This window comes from Aythya marila (assembly GCF_965140915.1).
Source record: "Aythya marila genome assembly, chromosome: 16".
NCBI classification, from domain to species: domain Eukaryota; kingdom Metazoa; phylum Chordata; class Aves; order Anseriformes; family Anatidae; genus Aythya; species Aythya marila.
The window spans coordinates 157,199-182,064 of NC_139057.1; the positions used below are offsets into that span (position 1 = coordinate 157,199).

Consider the following 24,866-nt stretch of genomic DNA (forward strand, 5'->3'; position numbering starts at 1 on the left):
GTTGACGGGGCGTGCGCCGCTCCTGGCGGGCGGGGCCGCGCTCGGCCGTGGCTCCCCCCCGGACATTCCCTGCCAGCCCTGCGGCCGGCACGGCCACGGGGAGGCTGCTCCGCTGGAGCCGGTCCCGGAGACCGGCATCGTTGGCCCGAGCAGCCGATGCGAACTGTCCCGCGCGGTGCCGGGAGGGCGGAGGGGCCCGGGGCGACTCGGTCCCCGTAGCGCGGGCAGCCCGCCCGGGGGCGGTGGCCGCAGGGGCCGCGCAGCGACCGCCGGGGCGGCTGGACCCGGCGGGGCGGGGCGGGGCCGGCCGCGGTCTCCATGGCAGCGCGCTGCGGGTGCGTGACGTCAGTGGGCGCGCCGCCAATGGGCGGTGAAGGCGGCTGAGTGACAGCCGACGGCGCCAGTGGCCTGCAGCGCCTCGGCGGGGCGGCCGGAGCTGCCGGGCGGCCGGAGCGCGCAGCGGCCGCGGCGGGGCCGGGTGAGCGCGGGGCGCGGGCGGGGGCGAGAGTGGGAGTGGGAGCGGGAGCGGGAGCGGATGCGGGGGCGGGAGCTGGCCCGGGGCGGCGGCTGCTCGCGGTCGCTGCCGCTGCTTCCTCTCGGCCCTGCGGGGCCCGCCCGCCGTCCTTCCAGCCGGCGGCCCCGCCGCGAGGTTCCGGCCTGGTGGTGGCCGCCGCAGCGCTGCCGGGCCCGCCCCGCGCCCTCCGCCGGAGGGGCCGGTGCGCTGGAGCCGCGAGGGGCCGCGCCGCCCTGGCTCTTGGTGAGGCCGGGGAGGGGCCGCGACCGGGCCTTCGTGCTCGCCCGGCTGCCTCCAGCCCGCGGGCCGAGAAGCCGCGTGAGAAGGGCGCTGCTCGCGGTTCCCGGCAGCTGAGCGGGCCCGAAATACAGAAGGGAGAGCGGCTCATCTGGAGAAATAGCCCGCTTCTGAGAGGGGGCTTAGGCCCAAGATCCGGGTTTTGCTGCCTGGCCTTGCAGCCTTCTTGCAACTCACTTGCATGATTAAAAATAATAAAAAAACAGTTATTTCCTTTTGTCTGTTACCGTTTGTTTCTGTGTTTCCTAGCAGATGTGTCCGACTGTGTTAGACTGGGTCTAGTGTCATAGACCGTTTTTAGTTTAGTGTTTTGTTTGTTTGTTTTTTACAGCCAAAGCACAGCCGTGGGCAACTTTAGACCCCAGAGGCATCGGATCTGAGCCACCTGGTTCATTGGCTTCTCTAGTGGAGTACGTTTGTCTTTGCCTTTTAAATGAAATAACCTATAAGATTGTATGTAGTCCTCAGGTCGGACTTTGCTGTCTGCTGCCCTCTCCTGCTGCTTGGTCAAGGAAGCTATCTTCTCTGCTTGCTTGTCCAGTTGGTCACTCTGCTAATGTCACTTCCACCTCACGTTTGGCCTGTTGGTACCACCATCTGGAGACTTGCTGAGAACTGACTAGGATGTCTTTTTGCATCTACAGGATTCAGAAGCTGCAGCTATTCACTGGTTAACTGGTGGATTCTACCAGGCAGCTTTTCTTTTTCATTGAATGTTCTTTCATCCTCCTCATTTCTATTCTGTGTGCAGCGCGCTTTGTTCTCTATCTGTAATGAAAAGATTGAGTTTGTGAATAGGGAAAGTCTGTTTAAAATACTCCACTTGTTTTAGCTTGCAGCTTCTCAGAAGTCTCTTGAATAGTGTGTTATGAGTGGCTCTGCTGACTTCTCCTTGCCTTGCAGCTACCCCTACACCACTGATTTGTATGAAGGACCTCACTCTGCAGAAGCAGAGTGAATTCATCTTTGATGGATTTCAGCTTGGCTGCTCTCCCCCAGTATAAAACTGTGAGAATTGCTTACATGCTGTTTTTGAAAAGAATGTGCTGTGAGATACCAGTAAGTAACTGATCACAACAATTACGCAAAATTGCAACCTCTGCTTCTTCCCCAGAGCTTCTGAACAGTTGTTTTGTCAGATGTGTCACTAGGACACTGCAGAATACCTATTCTAATGCTTAACATCTGTCACCTCTCACGTCTGCAGACATACAGTAAAATCTTTCAAAGCACTCTTGTCAGACCATCTCCTGGTAAGAGACTGGCCTGAAGTACACTTTTTTTTAATCTACTCTTTACTCTTCTCTCCTTTCTTCTGGGAAGCAGATACTGCTGAGCCACTTATCTGTGTAGGTCCTTCAAGGGTTTGTTTGACCTGACTGTCTGAAGTGTTTTGTACCTTTTTGGATTTTTAATTCCTATTTTTCTATGTTCTTCTGTTTAGCTGATTCATTTTGATGTGTGCATCTCATCTTTGGTAGGCTGTTGTGGTATTTCTTCCATGGTACTGCTGTTGAACGAAATAGTCTGTAAGCTATGTTTTATTCGCTTTGGTTGCTGTTCCTTGAATGCTGTTTGGAATAAGGATTTCTGGTTATGAGTATGTGCTTATTAATGGAAGAACTTAGGGGCACACACAGTCTTAATATATCATGGTAAATTATTTTCTGAGTTTGTATGCAGCTGAAAACTTTTTTGGAGTAGTGTATTAAAACTTGTTTGGTTTCTGTTTTCAGTAACAAGGATACTGAAGGAGCTGCAGGTAGAGTGTGTTGTCTGTAGGAGCTGCGAGGTAGCCTCTGTAGTACTCCTAGTGAAACAGGAGATTTTGTGTAGAATTTCTTAGAGCATCGATGTTTTTATTTTAATATGCAGTTCCTCTTGCTGAATGATTGCGTTCTTCACAAGAGAAAAGATAGATAAATTCTGTAAAGATTTGTAAAGGCTTCTGTGTTTAGTAATCTGGGTATTTTTGTTTGGGTGTATAAAACACTATTTCTTTGTGTTCTGGGACAGGCATTGTTGTAACTTGAATTCCTTACGTGGATGTCTTCAGTAGCAACTTGCAATGTAAGTTGCAGTATAAATAAAGGACTATGACTGTACTGTAAGAGGCTAAAGGGAAAAGTGGTATTAGTCAGACGCTAATTAATTATGGATATCTTAGTTGAGTGTTGCAGATTCCGTTGTAAATAGTGGAGGAAATAGGTGATCTTTGAGCCTTGCCTCTTCACGTTTGCAGTGCTTTGAAAGCTGAATGCTGAATCATAAAATTACAGAATGGCTCAGCTTGGAAAGGGCCTTACAGATCACCCAGTTCCAACCCCCTCCCATGGGTAGGGGTGTGCCACCCACCAGATCAGGTTGCTCAGGGCCTTGTCCAACCTGGCCTTGAACATCTCCAGGGATGGGGCATCCACAGCTTCTCTGGGCAGCCTGTGTCAGTGCCTCACCACCCTCCGAGTGAAGGATTTCCTCCTAACCTCTAATCTAAATCTCCCCTCTTTTAATTTAAAACCTTTCCCCCTTGTCCTGTCATTATCTGCCCAAGCAAAAAGTTGCTCTCCATCTTTTTTATAAGCCCCCTTGAAATACTGAAAAGATGCATAAAGGTTGCCCCTGAGCTTTCTCTTCTCCAGGCTGAACAGCCCCAGCTCTCAATCACCACCCTCGAATTCCTGGCCACTCCTCTGTTGATGCAGCCCTGGATGCAGTTAGCCTTCTGGACTGCAAGCGGGACTGCAAGCGTGTGTTTAGATGGTTTCTAGTCATGAGTTAGTTCATTTGTGGAAGAAGTAATTATCTCTTCCCTTATTGCAAGCTGTTCTGATTATTGAAGACAGTGTGTGATTATGATTTTTCAGGCCTTCAGGTTTAAGTCATTTCAGGCTTTAGTTCCAGAATGGAGATCAGTGAGTGGAAATTGCATATCATTTGTGAATTGCCTGTCTGTTGCTATACTTCACTGGTAGAAATCTGTATGTCCTGCAGATCTGGAGCTGTCGTGTAAGTTGGGTATTTTGTCTAGAGAATCTCTACAGAGCTGTGTCACTTCTTGTATACTAGTAATTGTCATAATGGACTTAAAGAATTAGCCCTAAACAAGTGTAACTCATCAGCTATTGCTGCAAAAGTCATATGAAAGTTTGAATAATATGGGGGAGAGGGAAGGTTAAGGGAAAGGAAGTGAGAAAGATTGATTCATAGTTTTTTATTAGGTTCATCCATTTATTTCTGAGACAAAATGGCTAATGCTACAGTTTGTTGCTTCAGCAGACATTCTTGATTCTACTTTGTTTTATTACAGTGTACTTGGATGATAGAGAAAATCATGTTTTTAGGATCAGGACTCCTCAGTTGTAGTATGGCATGCCTGGGAGACCTTTTATGTCCTCAGAAATAGCAGGTATTGGACATTGACTTAGGAACAGAGTGAGGATAGGTGGTATGGGTATCGCATAGGCTCACTGTGGATACTAGCCATAATAATCAGTGCTGCAGTCTTCTAAATATATCTGGGTTCAAGGCATTCCTGTTCTGCGGATCCCTACAGGCTTTGTTCTGCTTATTCAATGAGGCAAGGGGCTATTCTGGTCCTGGGTTCTTAGAGCTTTTTCAGTCCCTGAATTCTTAATTTAGTTTGGACAAAAGAAGGTCATCTGCCTCAAGAATGAGCGTAGAAGAAAGGAGTTGGGTCCAATTTACTGGTTGCAATGGGTATGAAAATAGTACCAGCAACTGTGTTTATGAGTTCATGTAAATGTGTAAATGAGTTTATGGTTAGAAGCATTCTGAGAATGTGTTTGCTGCATGTTAACATGTCTCTTAGCAAAGAGTAAAATGTTGGTATGTTTCCCTCCTGGAGTGAGAGACTTTGGAGACAATGTTTACAAAGGACAGCATACAGTCAGTGCTTCCTGTTTGTGAACTAGCCTACCTCTGGGGCTGCACAGGCTTCTTTGAAATACTAATCTAACTGAGCTCTCAGCTGAGCAGTCTTCCTTCGTGTGACTTCAACTTGTTCAAGCTAGAGTTTTTTACCTGGTGTACCTTCTTTGAGGGACACTGCCATTGTCAAGAGGGTTAATTTTTTTTATCCGGAGAGAATCTTGTAGAGGTAGATGGTTTGGTTGTCTTCCCTCCATTATTAGGACGCAAAATACCAGGTGTTTGTGCAGCTGGTTGACTCTAACATGCAATTTTGTATGATGAGAATCCTAAACGTTTTTCTGTCATTGTCGTTAATGCCTACCTGTTCAGCCTGATTGGGTCACTGAGTCTGTTGCTTTTCGAAGGCCAGCTCTTTCTGAACTAGTCCTGTGCTGCTTATCTCAAAGGATGGAGACTTTATTTTGAGAAACTGGCAAAGCTGAATCTAACTTGAGTGGATTATGAGTGGTTCAACTTGACAGGTACTTTTCCACATGAATTGTGTTTAGTTTTAATAATTTTCTGGTTGTAAGAAAATGTAAACAGCTCTTGGGATTGATGCTAAAAAGAAAGGAGAAAGTTGGAAGGAGCAGTGAGACTGCATTAATCTCTGTGAGTAGGGATAAAACTGCATTTTCAGAATATCATGAAATTTAGAACTTGGTTTGCCAGATAGTTTCCGGTGGGTGGGATGGTAGTGGACCAGATCCAGCTGTCATAAGAGTGGAGGAGGATGGTGTTCCTGTGCCCATGTCATTTCCAGTCTCCTTTATGGGATGGCTAAGGACCCAGGTAGTTTTAGAGTTCAAGATTCCTGTGTCCTGCAGGAACTGCAGAGACCTTCAGAAGGGTTTCTTGTGGTAAACAGTGCTTGGTTTAATAGGAAAATAATTCTCACCAGAAAGTGCCTTTGTTGTAAAGCAAGTATCTATGATCTAGTGGGGACTTGAGGGTAAGGCTAGCTGCAGTGGTAACACTGAGCATTTCCAGGAGGTGCTGTGAAAAAAAATGCTAAACTTGCACCCTTCGTTCTCAATTCCACAGGTAGGAGTGATGGTAATGTTGTGACCGTCTAAGAAGACTGCACCAGGAGGCTGTAATGTCCTTTTCTAGGCTTGGAAACAGAGAAAGTCACAGCTTGCGCACTGTCTTAGAACTGTGGCTAAGAAGCTTCCTGAACTGGAGTGAGAAGATGGTCACAGGGGGTTGTGTGTGTATGGAAGCAGAGAAACATTAGCATGCATGAGTTTTCATATCTGTCCATGGAGTTATACCAGTCTCTGCTAGGGAAGGAAGAGGCATGTGAGCTTCGTTAATTGAGATCATCTGTGGATCTCTAGGCTAACATCCTGCATGGGCTAGGCATACACACCTTCTGTGGCAGACTCAGCAAATTTTTTTTAGAAGTGCTGTGTCCCAGCACAGTCATGTAGACCAGCTTCCTGGGCCAGGTATCTCTGCCAGATTGGTCTTTGCTGATCCGTGGAAAGGTCTCTCCTCTGCACTCCCTTCTATAAGTTGTTTGCCTAGCATCAGGAAAACTCCAAAGGTGGCTGTTTTACCTTTGTCTTAGCATCTCTTTCCCAGTTGATTGAGTAAGTCAGGCAAATATGTTAATCATGAAGCAGTGTCCCTGCTCTGTATCGTCTCTCCTCTGTTCTGGGAAAGGGGGATTGGGTTGTCACAACAGCAGCTCCCATAGGATCTGTGGAATTGTACTTTAGATGCTTATCATCTCTGTCTGGATATACTGGAAATTGAGTCTTAGGAAGAGTTCTTAAGGACAGGACTTCTGCGGCCAGTCAGTTCTCATGTTTGGAAGCGTGAAGCTGTTGCACCTGAGAACTGTTGGTAAGGGTCATCTCTCTCCAATGTGACTTTGTCGCCATGGCTTTGTGGGAGACAGTAGGGCAACTCCCTCTGCCTAGGAGAGGGTTAAAAAGGAACTGAACAAGTACATTTCTTTACAGCCTCTTAGCTACCAGATGAAGCACAAACAAGCGTGTCTGACAGCTGTCTGGAACCAAACCCTGAACGCAAGCTCTTAAGGCAGATAAAGGAGTGAAAGGTAGACCTCCAGAGCAAATGTTAACTTTTCTTCTGTAATGAATATTTGTGTTTTGAAATGACAATGTTATAGAAAGGGAAAGGAATAAAGCTAACTACTACTACTCTGCATAGGAGCCTGTTTCAGTATCCTGAGTAGATCGAGGTATCTTAAGAAATGTGATAAGGGTATCAATAATCACCAGCCCATGGGAGGGAGGCTACCTGGTCTGTATGCTCCTTCCCTCACATATAGATAGTAGCTGAGTTTAGGGAGCTATTGCTTTACTGTCCTCAAAGCTGACCTGGCAGTGCAGAGAGAGGGTGGAAGACGGGGCTTTGCTAATCAGAGAGTTAGTCTCAGTCTTGTATGAGTACCCTAACAAGCTCTCAGAAATATTCTTTAGGGGATAACATTAGGCATAACATTTCACAATGTGCTGTTTTAGTATGAGGCCTTGGTCCCAGGTACACTGGATGTTTTGTCCATATTGATGAGGCCCACCAAACCATAATGCTGGTCTTCTGTATCTTTTTGAAACTTGATGTCAGGTGCAATGTAACAATTCAAATAATTATCAGAGAGTTCTCACTGTCTTTTCTTTTAACAGGTGTGGAGTTGTATGCTGTTGTAAAGGCATCTGCAGGAGTCTGGAGCAATGCCACCACCTTCAGACATTGTGAAAGTAGCTGTTGAGTGGCCAGGTGCTAATGCTCAGCTGCTGGAAATTGATCAGGTGAGACACGGTAACCAGGTGGTGGAGGAGTCTGTTTCTTCCATGCACCACAACTTTGACGCTGGAGTGTGGAAAGCATAGAAATAGTTCCTTTCTGGTTGAGAGGAACGTGGCTACTGAGAGCTCTCTCTGTCTCTTCTAGAAAAGGCCTCTTGCATCCATCATCAAGGAGGTCTGTGATGGGTAAGTCTAGTTCCTTTGGGAACCCTTGTGGAGGAAGTCTGTTCCTCTGACAAGTCTTGCTGGGGTACTGTGGAAAGTCTCTGCTGATGGTTGTCAATGTGCTGCTAGTGTTATCCTTGCAGCCTGCTGTAGTTTTGGCCACAGAATGGGCCTGGGCGTATGTCAGAAGAAACGTACTCCTGGAATACCGAGGCTTTGCATCTTTATTCCACTTCTGAGTGTATGTGTGTGCCCCCAGCCTTGGCATCTCTGAAGATTGGCCCAATTGCAGGCATCTTGAGAAATTCCACAGAATGTGACTTAGACTAGTTTGAAGCCCCTTCTCCCCAAAAGTAATATCCTTTCTTTTCCCTTTGGGAGACTTAGTTTCCTGTGCTAAGGCTTTGCTTGGAAGTTTTTTCACCCTCCTGCAATCAAGCTGCTGTTCCTAATTGAGAGGAAGAAGAAACTCACATATCCTTCCTCTTCCAGGTGGTCACTGCCAAACCCTGAATACTACACCTTACGATATGCTGATGGTCCTCAGCTGTACATCACAGAGCAGGTCAGTCTGAGAGAAAGCAATTTGCTGATATTCAAGGCAAATAAAAAAAAAAAATGGACTAATATCACAGAGCAATACTGTCACTAATCCTGGAGGGGCAGCGTCTCTACTATCAGAATACAGACTTGAATGGTGTCATTCAGCTGAGGAACCTTGCACTTCTCCCTTTGAATGCCTATAGGTGCAAGGATCCAGTGGTCCAATTCAATGTGTTCACCAGGGCTGTGTGGTATAGGAACCCCTTGTGCGTGCAAATCTGCACTGTAGATCCAGTTACGTTCCTTTTCCCCATTTTTCTGTAGTTTCTGTTTTCTTTCAGACTCGCTGTGACATCAAGAATGGAACAATCCTACAGCTGGCAGTCTCCCCGGTAAACACTTCCTCACATCCCTTTTTCTCAGTAGCTGTCCTACTATGGTAGGCTCTTCTTGCCTCTCATCTCTTCCTTTTTCTCCCAGAATTGTTGGGGGCTTACCTTTACGGTGGTCCATTCTGCTCAGTGAAGCATATACTCTTGTTTTCCTTCCTGGTTGTGGTGCATATCTTTCTTTTGGATGCTCTGCCTTTGTATAGGTCTTTCTGTAAATAAATCCCAAAAATATGTTTATTTTATGTTAGTTGCTGTAGCTTCCTTTTAAGAAAATTCTTAAACCTTCTTGGGCAACTGTCATTAGTTGCGAATGGGTAGAACAGGAAGAAGTTACTTTGACAAGAGATGGTTGAGAGGACATAATTGATTCGTGTTTGAGAAATCTTACAGAATGTCATGTGTGTACCTAAAATGAACTTGTGTTTCTCTTTGAATGAGAGAGATTTTTTAAAATATGTTTCTTTAATGGTTTCAGTCCAGATTTCTGTATCCACTTCTAATCATCTCATGAAGAACAAAAACATACTATTTTACACATTAGGGTAAATGCTATTTATTACTCTCTGCAACTGTTGTCAAGAACAGCCTTTTCTTATTTCATCTTAAACTTGGTGATCATTCCTGCTACTTACTCTGTCAATGGCTTGTATCTCTAGCTTTTCTCTGTGTTCTGCCCATCTGTAGTCTTCTCACAGAACGTTACCGATGTTGGCAGGACTCAGTCTGCAGTCTGTAACAAGCATTATCCTTATATATTCCCAGTCTAGGGCAGCTCGCCAGCTGATGGAGAGGATCCAGTCACACAGTATGGACACTCGACTTGATGCCATGAAAGAATTGGCTAAACTTTCAGCAGATGTGACCTTTGCCACAGAGTTTATCAACATGGAAGGGATTACAGTGCTGACACGGCTTGTGGAGAGTGGGACCAAGCTTCTGTCCCAGTAAGTTTACTGTATTCCAGGACTCTGGAGCAGGGCTGTTGAGTTAATAAAACAGGGCCTCAGTCGGGGGCTAATTTGCTTTCTGAAGTGGCATTAGGCAGCTAACCTCATAGCAAATGCTGGTGTAGCAATATAGACAGTTTTTTTTAGTCTTTTGGTAAACCTCATAATAACTAAAAGACTTTTATTACCTTTCTTATGCTCGTAATCTCTTAGAGCAGTTCTGCTGCAGACTGCAGATGAATAAGGTAGTCCATTTTAAAACCCACATACAGTTGCACACAAGAACATTCCTTTAGAACTGGCGGTATTTACATTCCAGTCAGCAGCAAGTACATTGCTGGCTCTTGTATATGTGGTTGGTACTTTTTCATCTGCATCAGAAGAATTGACATAAAAGGCCAAAGGTCTGTTTATCTCAGGAAATGGAAAGAACTAAGGAATGCGTATAAGGGAAAGTATAACTCCTCCATCTTCAACAGTTTCCAACTTTTGAATTTTCTGAGCAGAATTTTTATCTCCTTAAGAACTTTTGGGCATTTCTTCCATCTTTTGGCATCTATAGTAGTACTATGTGGAAGGAAGTTTCATGTTTACTTGTTACTGGCTCTTAGTTGGGAAATTTGTTTGTAACTTTTCATTGTTTTGGAACCTGGCTATTTAATTTCTACCCTTTTATCTGTTGTCCTTTAGTCAGTTATTAATGCAAGAAAGGGCTTTGTTTTCACCAACCCCCATCTGCTAACAGGTATTTTTATTTTATTTTTGTTTGCTTTTGTTTTGTTTTTGAGACTGTTAATGGAAGCACCTCCTAAAAAATCTTTTTTGAAGTCTAGAGTCAAACTCAACTGTTCTCATCCTGTCTTACTGATTTCTTCTGTGCTTCACTATGTGGTAGGTTAACCTTGGCTGGCAGCCAGATGCCCACCAAGCTTCTCTCACTCCCTTCTCCTACAGGACAGGGGGAGAAAATCAGGTGAAAAAGCTTGTGCGTTGAGAGAAAGACAGGTTACCAATCGCTATCATGGGCAGAACAGACTTGACTTGGGAGTTGCAGTTCTTCAAGAACTGCTTCAGCATGGGTCTTTTCCTCAGAGTGCAGTCCTTTGGGAACAGACTGCTCCAGCATGGGTATCCCATGGGCCACAGTTTCTGCCAGCAGCATGCTCCAGCATGGGCTCTCCATGGGCTGCACCTTCCTTTAGGACACATCCTCCACTGCCGTGGTGTGCAGTCCTCTGTGGGCTGTAGTAGTTGTAGCTGCTCTGTCATGGTCTTCCAAGGGCTGCTGGGGACAACCAGCATTACCATGGTCTTCTCCATTGGCTACAGGGGAATGCTCTCTGGTGCCTGAAGCACCTCCTTTCCCTCCTTCACAGACCTCGGTGTCTTCAGAGTTATTTCTGTCATATTTTTCTCATTCTCCTCGCAGCTGCCATGCAGTGTAGGTTTTGTTTTGTTTTGTTGTTGTTATTTTAATACCTTTTGTGACATCTGTTTCCAGAGAGGCGCTACCAGTGCTGCTGACAACATAGCTTTGGTTAGTGTCATGTTCATCACACAGCTGCCTGGGACTGGCTGAGTCGCACCCCCAGCAGCCTCAGCTTCTCCTTGCAGCCCTCCTGATCCAAATACCTTGCTGTAGTTTGACAGTAGTGTATCTTAGTTCTTTTGGAATTCTTTGAATATTGTCTGTTCCTGTACATCTGTTTTTCATATTTTATGGCTTGTTCTTGAGGTTTTTCCAAGCACATTCATGCTGAACTCTGATGCAAATAATTTTACTTGGCTTTTCCACTCCAGTTGTTCTCTCATTGGAAGTACTTTAAAAGTCTTGATAAATTATTGTTGTTACACTTACTGATCATCTATTTTTGATTTATTAGCAAATAATATTTTCAGCATATCTCACAGTCATTTTTTCCCTTCACTGTTCTGGTTTTGTATTAAATTTTCCACAATTCATGCTGTGCTTTAGTTTTGTTTGAAGCCAGGTTCCACTGTTTACAGCAAGACATGTTTTCTTGTTTTTTTTTATTTTTTCCTCTGGTGTTAAAACACTTTAGTTGTTTTTTGTGCATTTGTAAAGGGCTTATCCTTTCCAAAGACTTCTGCATTTTTTACGCAATAATTTTCTCTGGAGCTCAAATATGATGACTGTTGAAAAACATAGTATTTACAGATGGTTTAAATTTTCAGTTGATCATCTTCAGAAGTTTTCTGCTTTTCAAGTTGGTCTTTTTGTAACTGTCTGTCCCTATAATGGATATCCTGTGTTTTGTTGTTGTTGTTTATTGTTCTTTTTCTCCCATGAAAATGTTGAATTTGAGTAGTGATTCTACGTATTACCCAGGAATAAACACAGCATTCTTTCTTCTGTTCTTGCATCGCTACTGTTATTCCTTTGACTGGCTGGGTGCTGATCCAGGAGATTGTGAGTCTTTGGTGGAGGGACTAGGGAGTTATTGTTGCTGGTTTTAATTTGTGCTTATAAACAGAAAAAAAAAAAAAATAGGATTACACAGAACAATAAAATTCTCTTCTTAAATGCAAACAATTTGTTGGTCCCTAAGCTGACAAACTGCAGTCTATTGTATTAGGAAAAGATGGTGGCGTTTTTCACTTATTCAGCTTGGACAGGCTTCTTCCTTGCTACCAAACTACTAACTTGCTTGTAACTGCATTCTTAATTTTCTTAGTTACAGTGAAATGTTGGCTTTCACCTTGACTGCCTTCTTGGAGCTCATGGACCATGGTATTGTCTCCTGGGACATGGTTTCAATAACCTTCATTAAACAGGTAAGTTTGGGTCAAGGGGGTCAGTGCATACTATTTTATTTTGAGCTTTAATGAAGCATCCAATACCTACATGGTGACTGTGAGACGCTGAGTAATGATTGAGAGCCCAGTACAATCTTACAATTTTAGCCCAGCTTTCTGAACCATATTTCTCTCAGCTTGTCTCATTCAGCACAAGATTTCCTGGATGGGCATATGTTGACCTAATGGTTCATCTGGTTTTAGATTGCAGGGTATGTGAGTCAGCCTATGGTAGATGTCTCCATACTCCAACGATCCCTAGCCATTCTAGAAAGCATGGTGTTGAACAGTCAGACTCTGTATCAGAAGATAGCAGAAGAGATCACCGTGGGGCAGCTCATTTCTCATCTGCAAGTGTGAGTGTCCACCAAACAGTGGTGTGATTTAAATCAATTTTATGAATCTCTTAATTTGAAAATATGTCCTTTTATGTTTTAAATACATAAAGGTGCTATTTTGAAGGTATTACTGATATGATGTCTTATTTGAAGAGTTCTAATATTTAAAATGGGGAAAAAACAAGAGATGGTCCTAGAAAAATGTGATCTGTAAGCACTTAAGGTTGTGAGTATGTCTTAAAGATATTCTGCCTAAACAGCAGCAAAGATATGTTCAGTGTTAGAACAAACCCCTCAGTATGTTTTACTAAAACAGAAATTATAAAGCTGAAATAGCATACTCCTTGCAGAACGAAGTGTTTGTGAGAACTTCTTCAGGTTTTCTGTTTGTTAACTAAGGTCAAATGCGTGAGCATTTTATGCCCACAGGTGACACATAGTTTGCACTACAGTTTAGTTAAAATACAGTTCCTTGATTAAGAGTTATTAATTATATTCACAAATGGAGTTTTCTGCATTTTCCAAGTCAAAAGGTTTGAGAAAACAAACTACTTAGATCGCTTACAAGTGCATGTTTCTCTTTTTATGGAAGAGTAGAACTGAACTAGATAAACAACCATAAAAGCTGTATATTCCTTGGTCAGAAACAGATGATTTAGAAAGAGGAGAAGAGAAGGAGGGAAGAAAGCAAGAAAAGCCATTGTTCTCTTCCTTGATATGTGGGATGAAAAACAGATGATTAACTCTTTGATTCTAGTAGACACAGTTTAAACATGGGCGAAGGTGGCAGATGAGTAGATGCAGAAGCTTAGGGGAGTATTATTTTTAAGTAAGTTGCTGAAGATAGTTTCTGTGTGTGAAGTACTGTGGAAAGAGGCTGCAGATTGAGTCAGAATTTGCAGTGCTTGTTTGGCAAGAGTATGAATAGGGAAGAATACTTAACAGAGGATAGATTCTGGAAGAACAGGTCCGTGGAAGTAAGTCTGAAAGGGATGAGTTAGAAGAGGAAAACTTAATTAAAAAATTGTTTTGCTATGTTAAAAAGCAAACAGTGTGGTGAAAGCAAGCCCCAGAAAGGAGGGTAGAACAGGTGAAGTGACATTTCAGAGACCTGCAGATCTTGGAGGCCCAGGGTAAACCTAGAATGATGCAAGGACGTTCATTTGAAATACGGCAGATTGATCAGAATGAGGAAGACTTGGAGGGAACAGTAGAAAAGACAATATAGTTGTTATCCACAGATATACCATGGATAAATGCCAAAGTGGGAAAATAAGTGTTTAAGCTAAAAGATGTTTTAGCTTTAGAAGTTTTATAAAAAGCACGCGTGTGTGTATTTGTTTAGGTGATGTACTGGACCTGTGTTAATCAAAAGATCTTGAAGTTCTGCAGAACTCTCCCAGGAGTCATAGAAAACTGAAAACAAAACTGAATTTGATCGAGAATCTTGAATCAAGATGGGGGTGAAAAACAGTGTGATCAGCACTCAGAAACTTACTGAAAACATTACAAGTGAAACCACATGCTGTGCATGGTTTGGGAGGGGACTAAGCAACCTTTACCTCAAGAGGCTCTTCGGTGACAATAAGAAAATGGCATGGGTTGGGCCCGTGACATGAGGTTGGAGGGCAATGCCATAAATAGAGGCATGCTTCTACGTCAGTTACATTGGCAGAGATGAAAGTGTTCAGTGGCTTCTATCAACACAGTGAGAAAAATGACATGCTTCACTTAAGTTTATAGCTGTAGCTATATAATAGACTGCAGTATAGCTAGGTTTTAAAGAGAGAATTTCAGCAGAGAAAATTAACTGTGGTATTGCTAGACACTGAGATCTGCTGGGCTGCAGTTTGCACGATCTTTTGAATAATGGAGCTATCTAGACATTGGGGAAAAAAATCTTTACTATGAGTGTGGCCAGACACTGGAACAGGCTTCCCAGCGAGGTGTTTGCCCTGTGCTTGTCAGTGTTCGAGAGGTATTTGGATAATGACCATAATAATATGCTTCAACTTTTGGTTAGCCCTGAAGTGGTCGGGCAGTTGGGCTTGATGATCTTTGTAGGTCTCTTCCAACTAAATTATTCCATTCAGTTGACAATTTCTGTCAGATTTTATAATCATAGAATCATTAAGGTTTGGAAAGATCTCCAACATCATCTGGTCCAACCATCCCCCGACCACCATCACCACCCAGTAAACCATGTCCCTAAGCACCATGTCCAATCTTCCCTTAAACTCCCCCAGGGACAGTGACTCCACCGCCTCCCTGGGCAACCTGTTCCAATGTTTGACTGCTCTTTCTAAGAAGAAATGTCTCCTAATTTCCGACCTAAACCTTCCCTGGCACAAATTGAGGCCATTTCCTCCAGTCCTCTCGCTGGTTATCTGCAAGAGGCCAACACTCATCCTCACTACTTCCTTTCAGGTAGTTGTAGACAGCAGTAAGGTCTCCCCTGAGCGTCCTTAGTTCTCATGAAAGGTTGGATGACATAAAAGTAGATTACCTGAATCCTGCCTGTCCACTGAAGTGCAAGAGAGCTGCAGTAAATGTTTTTACATGAAAGTAAAGCAGCAAGCCATAGTTTTCTATCTGCGTGTTCTCTTCTTATGAGCTTCCCATTACTGTTTCTGCAGCTCAAACCAAGAGATCCAGACATATGCCATTGCCCTGATTAATGCCCTCTTTCTGAAGGCACCTGAGGACAAGAGACAGGTTTGTAGCTGCTTACTGACATTAAACCTGAATGATGGTTTCTAGCTTACTTCATACTTCATGGTTTACCTTTATGCCTCAGAAATTGAATTGTCTGGGCAAGGCAGGCCTCAAACCTTGCCAAGCACTTAAACAGCTATTTCAGTGTAGCAGCACAGGGGTAAAAAATGCTATCCTATTAATAATGTGTTCTCAGGCTGCACATCTTTGTTTAGGAGATGCTCAGAAAGGGATTTGAAAGGCCTTGAGACAGAAAAAAAATAAAATAAATCTATGCAGCATGGAAACTTCTTGAAAAAACTGAATTCTTTATGGGAGATGAAGGAAGAGGGAGGCTGTGAGTAGTGTCCTTGGTGTTCTAGGTGCTTACTTAACCAAAACCAACCAACCAACCAAAAAACCACTTAAGTTATATGGGGATATTCCTGCTGGCAAATGTGAGAAATGAAACACCTGCTCTGAGGAAACCCCTGACATCTCAGCTACATGCAAGATGTGCATATGTCTGTATTGTGTAGCTTTTCTGTGTTAAGCCTTTCTTCTCTAGTGCCCTGTTTGTGTCTTTTTTTTTTTTTTTTTTTTTTTTTTTTTTTCCTGGACTCAACTCTGAGCTAAATCCTGTCTGCTTCTCTTTGTGCCTTTTTTGCTTTCTGCCAGCAGGACAAGCTGCTTAACCCTCTAGACCTGCCCATCACTGTAAGTAACTCGAGGCTGGGGGCTGGTCACGTGGAACTGTAGGCATGATAGCTTTTCTCCAATTATGCCTCCTTGCATCATAGAGACCATGCATAAAAGCTTCAGATAGTGGATGAGCCTAGGGAAAAGAATGGGAGGACTCCTGGGAATGGACTCAGACTTTGAGGGAAGAAGAATCAGTGGCAAGAGAAAATTGAATGACCTTTTGTGTGCACAGAATACTAAAGATGATCATGAAAGGCTTGCTTTTACTTTGGAAACTGATACAATAAGACTAATCACATGCACCAATTTTAAAACTGGAGACGGTTCTGTAGATATCTGTCTCTTTAAACTTAAAGCCTGAGTCTATCCCACAAATCTAGCCTTAGTGTTAGTTTCATATCCACCCGAGTCTTTACGAAGGTAGATATTTATCTGTGAAGAGCAGTCACAAAATTTCCTGGGGGCTAGAGCATAAATTCTGCCTAATCTATGGCCTCCTTAATGGGGGTCGTACTAAGAGAAAGTTTGGGTTGTTTCTTTTTTGTTGTTGTTTTTTTGTTTTTTTTTTTTGGCCTCATACTATTTCCAAGGGAATCACCACTCTCATTAATAGGTTGATTTGAGACCCTCTGTATCTTGAAGTTCTGGTGTATTTCTTAGGTTTTCTGGGTGGCATAGAGAATGCTTTAATTTTGCCGAAGATGAGTGCCATCGGGAGGGAAACAATAGCCTCAGTAAACTTTACATAATATCCAAAATTAAACAATATGTTTAACACATGAAAATGAGGAAGAGCATACTACTCCTCTGTTAGTTATTTGGCTCAGATAATGAACTTCATAGCAAACAAAATTCTAAGGAATCTTTTTTTTTCTTTTTCTTTTATTTTCCTCCCTTGAACACAATCCACATGGTAACACAGGGCAATGAAGACTATTACATGAGGAGAGCATCTTTCATGTAGAGGCTGACTGACCTAGTATTGTTCAGCCTAAAGAAGAGAAAGCCTGAGGGGATCTTACGAAAGTGTATATATATCAGATGGAAGGGAATAAAGAAGAGGGAGCCTGACTCTTCTCATTAGTGCTTATTGACGGGACAAGAGGCAATAGTCAAAGTTTAAAACCCAGGAAATTCCCCCCTGAGCACAAGGGAAAGCAGTCTTAATATGGGGGTAGTCAAACACCAGCACATATTACCCAGAGAAGTTGTGTAGTCTCTGTCAGTGGAGATACTGAAAACATGACTAGACACTCTTCTGAGCAACTTGATCTTGAGCTGACGTTGCTTGAACCAGGGGATTGGAATAGATGACCTCAATAGGCCCCTTCCAACCTATAAGATTTTGTGTTTCCATGACCCTGTTAGGCAGCAAATGGTTATTATTGGACTCTGCTAAAAATAGATCCTTTGGCAGTGGTTAGGCTGTGTGTCCCCTCATGCTTCTTACTATGCTATTCAGAATCATTTAATTGTCTTCATCCTTCCCACTGTTTGTGCTTCAGTCACCTGTTACTTGGTCTCATGTGCAAACTAATTCCTTTACGGTAAGAATTGTGTTGCATGCATGAACAATTCTAACAACAGGCATTACTCTATTAGAGTAATGTTTCCTATCAGTCATAGTTAAAAATAATGACTCGGAAGGCAATCTGAAATCACTTCCTACTTCGTTTAGATGCTTCTTAGATATCTTCCACCCAAGCACTGACTCATTTTGGTTGTAACATGAGTGTCACTTAACTTGGCAGCCACTGTGGCTTGACTGTAAGTCAGCATAGAGCACTCTTCTTTTCAAAGTTTTCTTCTTGGAGCAAAAAAGATCATAGGGACTCAGAATGAGGTCAATATACATATTTTAACCATACTCCTTATGTAACCTGTGAAGAGCAGGGTTGATGTGAGCAGTTGGAACTGTCTTGGGTTGCTCAGAATGTGCTGCTGATTGAATGGAATTGACTAAGACTGCACATCTGTTTCCAATTCTCAATCTGTGCTGCATGGGACTGTGAAGAGATCTGGAACTGACAGTTCTTTTGGACTTCTTCCAGATGACATATCACCCAACAGATTTTTCTTACCCAAAGATGTTGCTTATAACAGCAACCTTAAGATAATGTTCCATCTTGACATCAGCGCTTGCGCTGCTCACCTTGCAGGTGTAATGAGATTGCTGGTATTTCAAAAGGTGCATCTTCACAAGGGAAGTCCAACTGCATAGGTTTTTGCAAGTGCATGTGCAATTAGTCCCAGAATTGAAAGCTAGCAGCAGATATTTGCATCTGTTTGACATCACAACTTGATGGTTGGGAAACCCTCCTCTTCTGGGGAAGAAAGCCATATAATAAATGGGTAACTGGAAGGTTTTCTTTAAGCATGAAATTCATCTACGCCTCCCACCCCTTTTTTTTTTTTTTTTTTTTTTGTACGCTGGAGCGGTTTTGAACATTGTCTTTAAACTGATTTCTAAACAGCTCTTTAGGAACTGAGACAAAAGGAAATATAAATTTCAGTGGGAGGGTTTTGAGATAGATGAGAACTGCACACTGTGTCCTCCAGTCCTTGTTCTCTTGGGTATAGAAATAGAATATAAAATCTAGCTATAGAAAGCTGCAAAACACTAATTGAAGGAACCTTTTATAGATCACAGATTCTCTGGGCAGCCCATAGTATACTCCCTGCAGCCATATGTCCTGATGCTGAGGTATCATTAGATGTCCAGTCTTAAGCTAAATTTTCTTTTGTTCTTGGGTTACCTTAGAGCCTTCCTTCATATTAATGATGCTTGTAGGCTCATCCATGAGTTGGGCCATAGTAAAGAAGACCCTAGCATCCCAACTTAATGCTTGCTTTGTGGTGAGACCCCATGCTAAATTGACAATCTGTGGTGAAAGCACTTTGTCAGTGCTGTCTCCAATTCATAGGTATCAATCTTTTTCTCTTTTCTATATGATGTGGACTTCTTATATTTCACTCATTTTTGTTTCAACTTTAAATCCCCAACAGGAAATGGCTAATGCATTTGCCCAGAAGCACCTGAGGTCTATAATCTTGAACGTGAGTATGTCCAAAATGGCAGAGTATTTACTAATGTTTTCTCAATAGAAGTGTCACTTGTGCAGAGTGTAAATTCTGCTGCCCTCAGGGCATTTCCAGAAAAGTGACTCTTTCAAAGGTGAAATTGGAGTCACTTGTTCAAAAGAGAGTTAATCAGCATGCTTCTTCCTGCTGTTAGAGAGCATTAACGCTATGCTTCTGATGAAATATGGAGGTTAAACAGTTGAATCGTCCTGTACAGAGATATACATGCAACCTGCCATGTGCTTGCAGCTAACACCTCAGTGTCGGTCTGTATTATTTTCATTCCTACCCTATCCTTTATTTTGCAGCATGTGATCAGAGGAAACCGCCCAATTAAAACAGAAATGGCACATCAGCTGTATGTGCTACAGGTTCTGACTTTTAATCTCCTGGAAGAGAGAATGATGACCAAGATGGATCCCAATGATCAGGTCACTATTAGAGCTGAGTAAGAGTTGATAGAATAGAAGCTATAAGGGGACTTATTCCTAAGATGCTTTGCTCTATGGAGTTTGTATAGACTTTGCATATAGTTTTGAAACTACTCACATTGTGGTCTTTGAGATTCCGGTATGCTCATGACTAACCTGCTGTATGTGATGGGGCTTTTCTAGTTATAAGTGGTTGCTGCAAGCCGTGTATTCCTTTCTTGATCTCTGTGATGCCAGCTGTCAAACTGATTCCTCTGCCTCTATTGAGGGCATTTGCTTTTATCTGATACTTTGCCTTGCAATATGCAGGGAAGCCAGGCACTTATTAAAGTGTCCGTTACTTAGTTCTTATATGCATAGAAGTCTTGAATGAAAAATACCGTAACGTTACCTAAATGAAATGCCTAGAAATTGCCTTTACGTAAGCTTGGGTCAGTTAAAAGAAAATGCAAACGAACATTTTGTTTTATCCAATATACTTGCCATTTTGAAGTGGAATGTCTTGTTTAATGTAATGTTAATGACCTTTGGCACCTCTGTGTTCACTACATGAGCTCTGGAGAGAGGTGGGACTGCATTATGTGAAAACAGTGCCCTACTGGTTGCTTATGTGTTACTGTTTCCCTCCCTTCTGTCCCTCAGGCACAGAGAGACATCATATTTGAGCTGAGAAGAATTGCATTTGATGCAGAATCTGACAGCAACACCATCCCTGGCAGCGGAACAGAAAAACGCAAAGCAATGTACACCAAGGACTACAAGATGCTGGGATTCACTGTATGCATTTAGAGAGAGTGGTGGGGAAAAAGAAACAGAAAGAGCTGTTTGCTTCACCATGCTTCTGTTACCTGAGTTTTAGAAACTCAGCTAAACTCAGGCTCCCAGAGAAGATTATTATGAACTTGCTGTTTGGATAAATGTCAGGGCTTGTTAGGCACATCCTCTGAAGATACCTACTTACCCATTCTGTGAAGAACTCAGAATCAGCCTCTCTTCTAGGAAGTTCAGATAGCATTGTCAGCAAATGTCCATGGTTACCTCTTGGATAGATGTGAAGGAGTGCTTGATGGACAGGTTGTTGTAAAATTAATTCAAGAAAGGTTCTTACAACATTTCTTTGGGCTAATTTCTTTGGGTTCTTTCTGCACTCTCTTTTCACAGAATCACATCAATCCAGCCATGGATTTTACTCAGACTCCTCCAGGGATGCTGGCATTGGATAACATGCTGTACTTGGCCAAATTTCATCAAGACACCTATATCCGGGTAAATGAAACTGCTGTTCTATACAGATACAAACACCTTGGCAACTCTTCTGGCTCACTGTTTGTTGCATCCTCCTTCTGCAGATTGTTCTGGAGAACAGCAGTCGAGAAGATAAGCATGAGTGTCCCTTTGGACGCAGTGCCATTGAGCTTACCAGGATGCTTTGTGAGATTCTGCAAGTTGGAGAACTCCGTAAGTAACATTACCTCATCTTCCTGAGTTGCTGGGCTGAGGCTTGCTGGGGTAACTTACAGGCTGACCAAGATTCACAAGCATTTATACGTTGGTCTCATTTCTGCCTTGTTAGGGCAGTGGCAGCTTGGAATTGCATTATAAGTGTCCCCATAATAATACCAGTATTGAAGTTAAATAAGAAATTTTGTTGTGTGGACTCTAGTTCTCCTTAAAATCTGACAGAAGTGGAAGGCTTTAGCAGGGCACTATATAAAAACCATTCTAGAAACCATCATAAACTTATGTTTAGTAGCTCAGACCGTCTCAAAGTATTTGGAGACTGTTAGCAACTGGAAGAAATTTTGTCAGAGGAAAAACAGTAAAAACTGCAAGCAGTCATTGGGGGGACTAGTCCGAAAAGGGGACATTAGTCACAGAAACTTGTATGAAGAAGTGTGGGGCTAGTTGCCATTCCCAACAGGGACTGTCTATGGGGAGACAAAGCACTGAACTGTCTTCATCTCTTTTGAGTAAGTACTGTTGTACACCATTGGCTTCTTGTCACTGTAGTGGATTTTAGATGCTCTTAGTAGTTTGTGTGCTGTACGTTCACACGGTTGTGGTTTCTGTTTATTCCTGAAGCCAATGAAGGCCGGAATGACTATCACCCCATGTTTTTCACCCATGACCGTGCATTTGAGGAGCTGTTTGCCATCTGTATCCAGCTGTTGAACAAGACCTGGAAAGAAATGAGGGCGACAGCAGAAGATTTTAATAAGGTCAGAGTGAGGAGAGCAGTTTTTTGTATAATCTTTTGCAGAACAGTGTGTTTGCTCAGCCTTGGTTGAGTGACAAATACATTTGGTTAAAGAGAAGGGTATGACAGGGCATTGATGTGGGCTGTAAGGGAGGATTGTCCAAACTTTTATTTGGTATGACCCGAGATCATCCTTTGTTCGTCTGGATCTTCAAAGCCACCGATATATTGACACTCCTGGCCATGGTTATTTTATGTCTGTTCTTTGATGACACTGAACTCTGCCCTGGTTCTCTGCTGCTGTTAAACAGCAAGAATGTGACTTGCTTTTCACCCTGACCAAACACTTTAGGTTATGCAGGTTGTGAGGGAACAGATCACACGGGCTCTCCCATCCAAACCCAACTCTTTGGACCAGTTCAAGAGCAAACTGCGCAGCCTAAGCTATTCTGAGATTCTGCGACTACGCCAGTCTGAGAGGATGAGCCAGGATGACTTCCAGTCACCACCTATTGTGTAAGTGCCTAACAAAAACAATTGCCTTCTATGCTTGCTGTTATCTCTAGTTCCTGCTTAGTTTTCCATATTTGATCACCAGGGAGCTCAGAGAGAAAATCCAGCCTGAGATCTTGGAGCTGATAAAACAACAGCGCTTGAACAGGCTCTGTGAGGGAAGTAGTTTCCGAAAAATTGGAAATCGCAGAAGGCAAGGTAAGATGATAAATGTCTACTGCATCTCTTCATGTGAAGAAATGTAGGCAAATAATACCTAACAGATTAACCTGGGAGTAATGTTGCTGGAAAGGGAAGCTGGTTACCTGGTCTTACCTGATTACCTGTACCAGACAATAGTTTGGGATGGAACAGAAGTTAATTTCTAAGAATACAGCTATCCCCTTATGAACAGGAAGTAATGCTGAGGAATTGGAGTAGAGGGGTTGGGTTGGGGAGACCGTAACAACATATTGGCTGTAAGATCTTGTGTGAATAATCTTGCTCAGTTTAGACTACTTTCTATGTTTTCCAGAAAGATTTTGGTATTGTCGCCTGGCTCTGAATCACAAGGTGTTACACTATGGGGATCTGGAAGATAATGCCCAGGGGGAAGTGACCTTTGAATCACTGCAGGAAAAAAGTAAGTCCTAATTACTATGTTCTGAGCCCACTATGTCTTGTTCTGTGCACTGCCATCTAGAGGCTGTTTTGAGTACCATCTCGAAGGAGAGAGAAGAGATGTGGATGAAGCTCGTAACTGCAATAAGATCAGTTTTCGATCCTTGCACAAACTCTTTTTGTCTTGGCAATTGCTTGGTATTTCTTATGATAGGCTTGGTATTTCTTATGATAGCCAACTGTAGGGATGTGCTATGAGTAACATATTTTGGAAAACTGCAGTAATGAACTACAAAACCAGGAAAAATGCACAGCTGCAAAGACAAAATTCTGTCCCTTCCTGGTTATGATTTCCTTTGTGCAAGTTTTACTTTTTTATTGTTAGTTCCAGTTGCAGACATCAAAGCCATTGTCACAGGGAAGGACTGTCCACACATGAAGGAGAAAAGTGCGTTGAAACAGAACAAGGTAAGTGTTCCGTTTTTGCCTATACATAATACCTAATGTTATAGAGATGAAAACTGGCAGTAAGCAAGAGGAGCAAATAGTTTTCCAAATTGCAACTTCCTGGTGTATTATTTGAAAAAATCCATCTAATATCTCTGCCTTTTCCTAGTTCTAGTTTGTGATTGCAGGGTGCTGTGAGCATAGTCTGGGTTTGCTATAGGCCACAGTGACTAAAAATACTACTATGGGAAAGTGCGCTGAGCTGCAGCAAGACAGCTGCTCTTGTGTTAGCAGGTTGAAGGTGCTGTGATATTTTGTTCAGTTAATGAGCGAAAAATTCTCTTCCATTCAGGAAGTGTTAGAATTGGCCTTCTCGATACTATATGATCCTGATGAGACCTTGAACTTCATTGCACCTAACAAGTATGAGGTAAGAAGCACAGTAGTTAATATGTGTCATAGAATCTCCCAAGTTGTAAGGGACCAACACGTATCAAGTCCAACTCCTAGCTCCCCTCAGGACCACCCAAAAATCAAACCGTATTTCTAATTGTGGTCCAAACACTTGAATGCTGTCAGACTTGATGCTGTGACCACTGTCCTGGGGAGTGAAGGAATAGAAAAAAAATAATGAAGTCTACTTTACTTTAGGAAATTGAGAAGGATTGGTTGCTTTTCAAAGGCATGATGATAAGTTCTTTCTTTCTGGTCAGTTGTTCCTTCTTTACTGTTCTATAAGATGCCGACTCCTAAAATGGATTTGCTTTCTCTGCTGTTACACCACAATCACAACTCTTGCCCCTCTTGCTGGAGCCATAAGCTCATGCTTACCTCTCAGTTTTTAATTTACATGGTCCATGTCTGCTCCCCCCCCTTTTTTCCCTGCCCCCTTGATTAACCCCCTCCTACGTTACCTATTCTGGAGCTGTATCAGGAGTATGTGTCGCTTATGCGTGGAGGTGTCAGTTACCCTTCTTCTCTACAGTACTGTATCTGGATCGATGGGCTTAACGCTCTCCTGGGGAAGGACATGTCCAGTGAGCTAACTAAGAGTGACCTGGACACGTTGCTGAGCATGGAAATGAAGCTGAGGCTCCTGGACTTGGAGAACATCCAGATCCCCGAAGCACCGCCACCCATCCCCAAGGAGCCGAGCAGCTACGACTTCGTGTACCACTACGGCTGACGGGGACTCCGCCCGCGCCGGGCCGGCCCGGGCCCGCGGCGGGCGCCTGGCGCTACGGCTCCCCGCGCGGCGCCTGAGCCGAGGCGGCCGCAGCCGCCTGAGGGCGCCCCGCTGCCCGCCCGGCCCGCAGCCCTTCCCTCCGCGGCAGAGCCGCCGGCCCGCGGCGGGGCGGGCTGCGCGGCTGCCTCGCGCCCGCGCGCCTTTTGTACGCGTCCCAATAATAACCAGCAGCACGGCCCTGCCTCCCCGCGCCTCCCTCCTTCCGCCGCCGCGCCCTGGGGCCGTTGAGCTC

General features: G+C 43.4%; 1 protein-coding gene across 8 annotated transcripts; it reads left to right on the forward strand.

The window, feature by feature from the left end:
* Window positions 1–89: 89 nt before the first annotated feature.
* ELMO2 (engulfment and cell motility 2) lies at window positions 90–24,801 on the forward strand. Of its 8 annotated transcripts, XM_082773449.1 has the most exons (26): window positions 91–478; window positions 1,143–1,221; window positions 1,715–1,870; window positions 6,466–6,592; window positions 6,712–6,809; window positions 7,399–7,524; window positions 7,667–7,707; window positions 8,179–8,251; window positions 8,571–8,621; window positions 9,384–9,565; window positions 12,265–12,364; window positions 12,590–12,741; window positions 15,360–15,438; window positions 16,099–16,134; window positions 19,126–19,176; window positions 19,509–19,631; window positions 20,274–20,408; window positions 20,793–20,897; window positions 20,981–21,089; window positions 21,714–21,850; window positions 22,181–22,344; window positions 22,427–22,539; window positions 22,856–22,963; window positions 23,327–23,409; window positions 23,741–23,818; window positions 24,374–24,801. In XM_082773449.1, the coding sequence occupies exons 6-26, from the start codon at window positions 7,447–7,449 to the stop codon at window positions 24,572–24,574; spliced, it is 2,199 nt and encodes a 732-aa protein (XP_082629575.1). In that variant the 5' UTR covers window positions 91–478; window positions 1,143–1,221; window positions 1,715–1,870; window positions 6,466–6,592; window positions 6,712–6,809; window positions 7,399–7,446; the 3' UTR covers window positions 24,575–24,801. The 8 variants fall into 8 exon arrangements, with proteins under 8 accessions (XP_082629578.1, XP_082629579.1, XP_082629580.1 ...); XM_082773448.1 differs by lacking the exon at window positions 6,466–6,592; XM_082773452.1 differs by lacking the exons at window positions 6,466–6,592; window positions 6,712–6,809 and having other exon boundaries at window positions 90–478.
* Window positions 24,802–24,866: the final 65 nt, after the last annotated feature.

Coding starts and splice junctions, on each gene's coding strand:
- ELMO2 (XM_082773452.1), top strand. CDS start 7,447: ATGCCACCACCTTCAGACATTGTGAAAGTAGCTGTTGAGTGGCCAGGT. Junction 20,409..20,792: donor ACAAGATGCTGGGATTCACT/GTATGCATTTAG, acceptor CTCTTTTCACAG/AATCACATCAATCCAGCCAT. Junction 22,964..23,326: donor TGAATCACTGCAGGAAAAAA/GTAAGTCCTAAT, acceptor TTTTATTGTTAG/TTCCAGTTGCAGACATCAAA.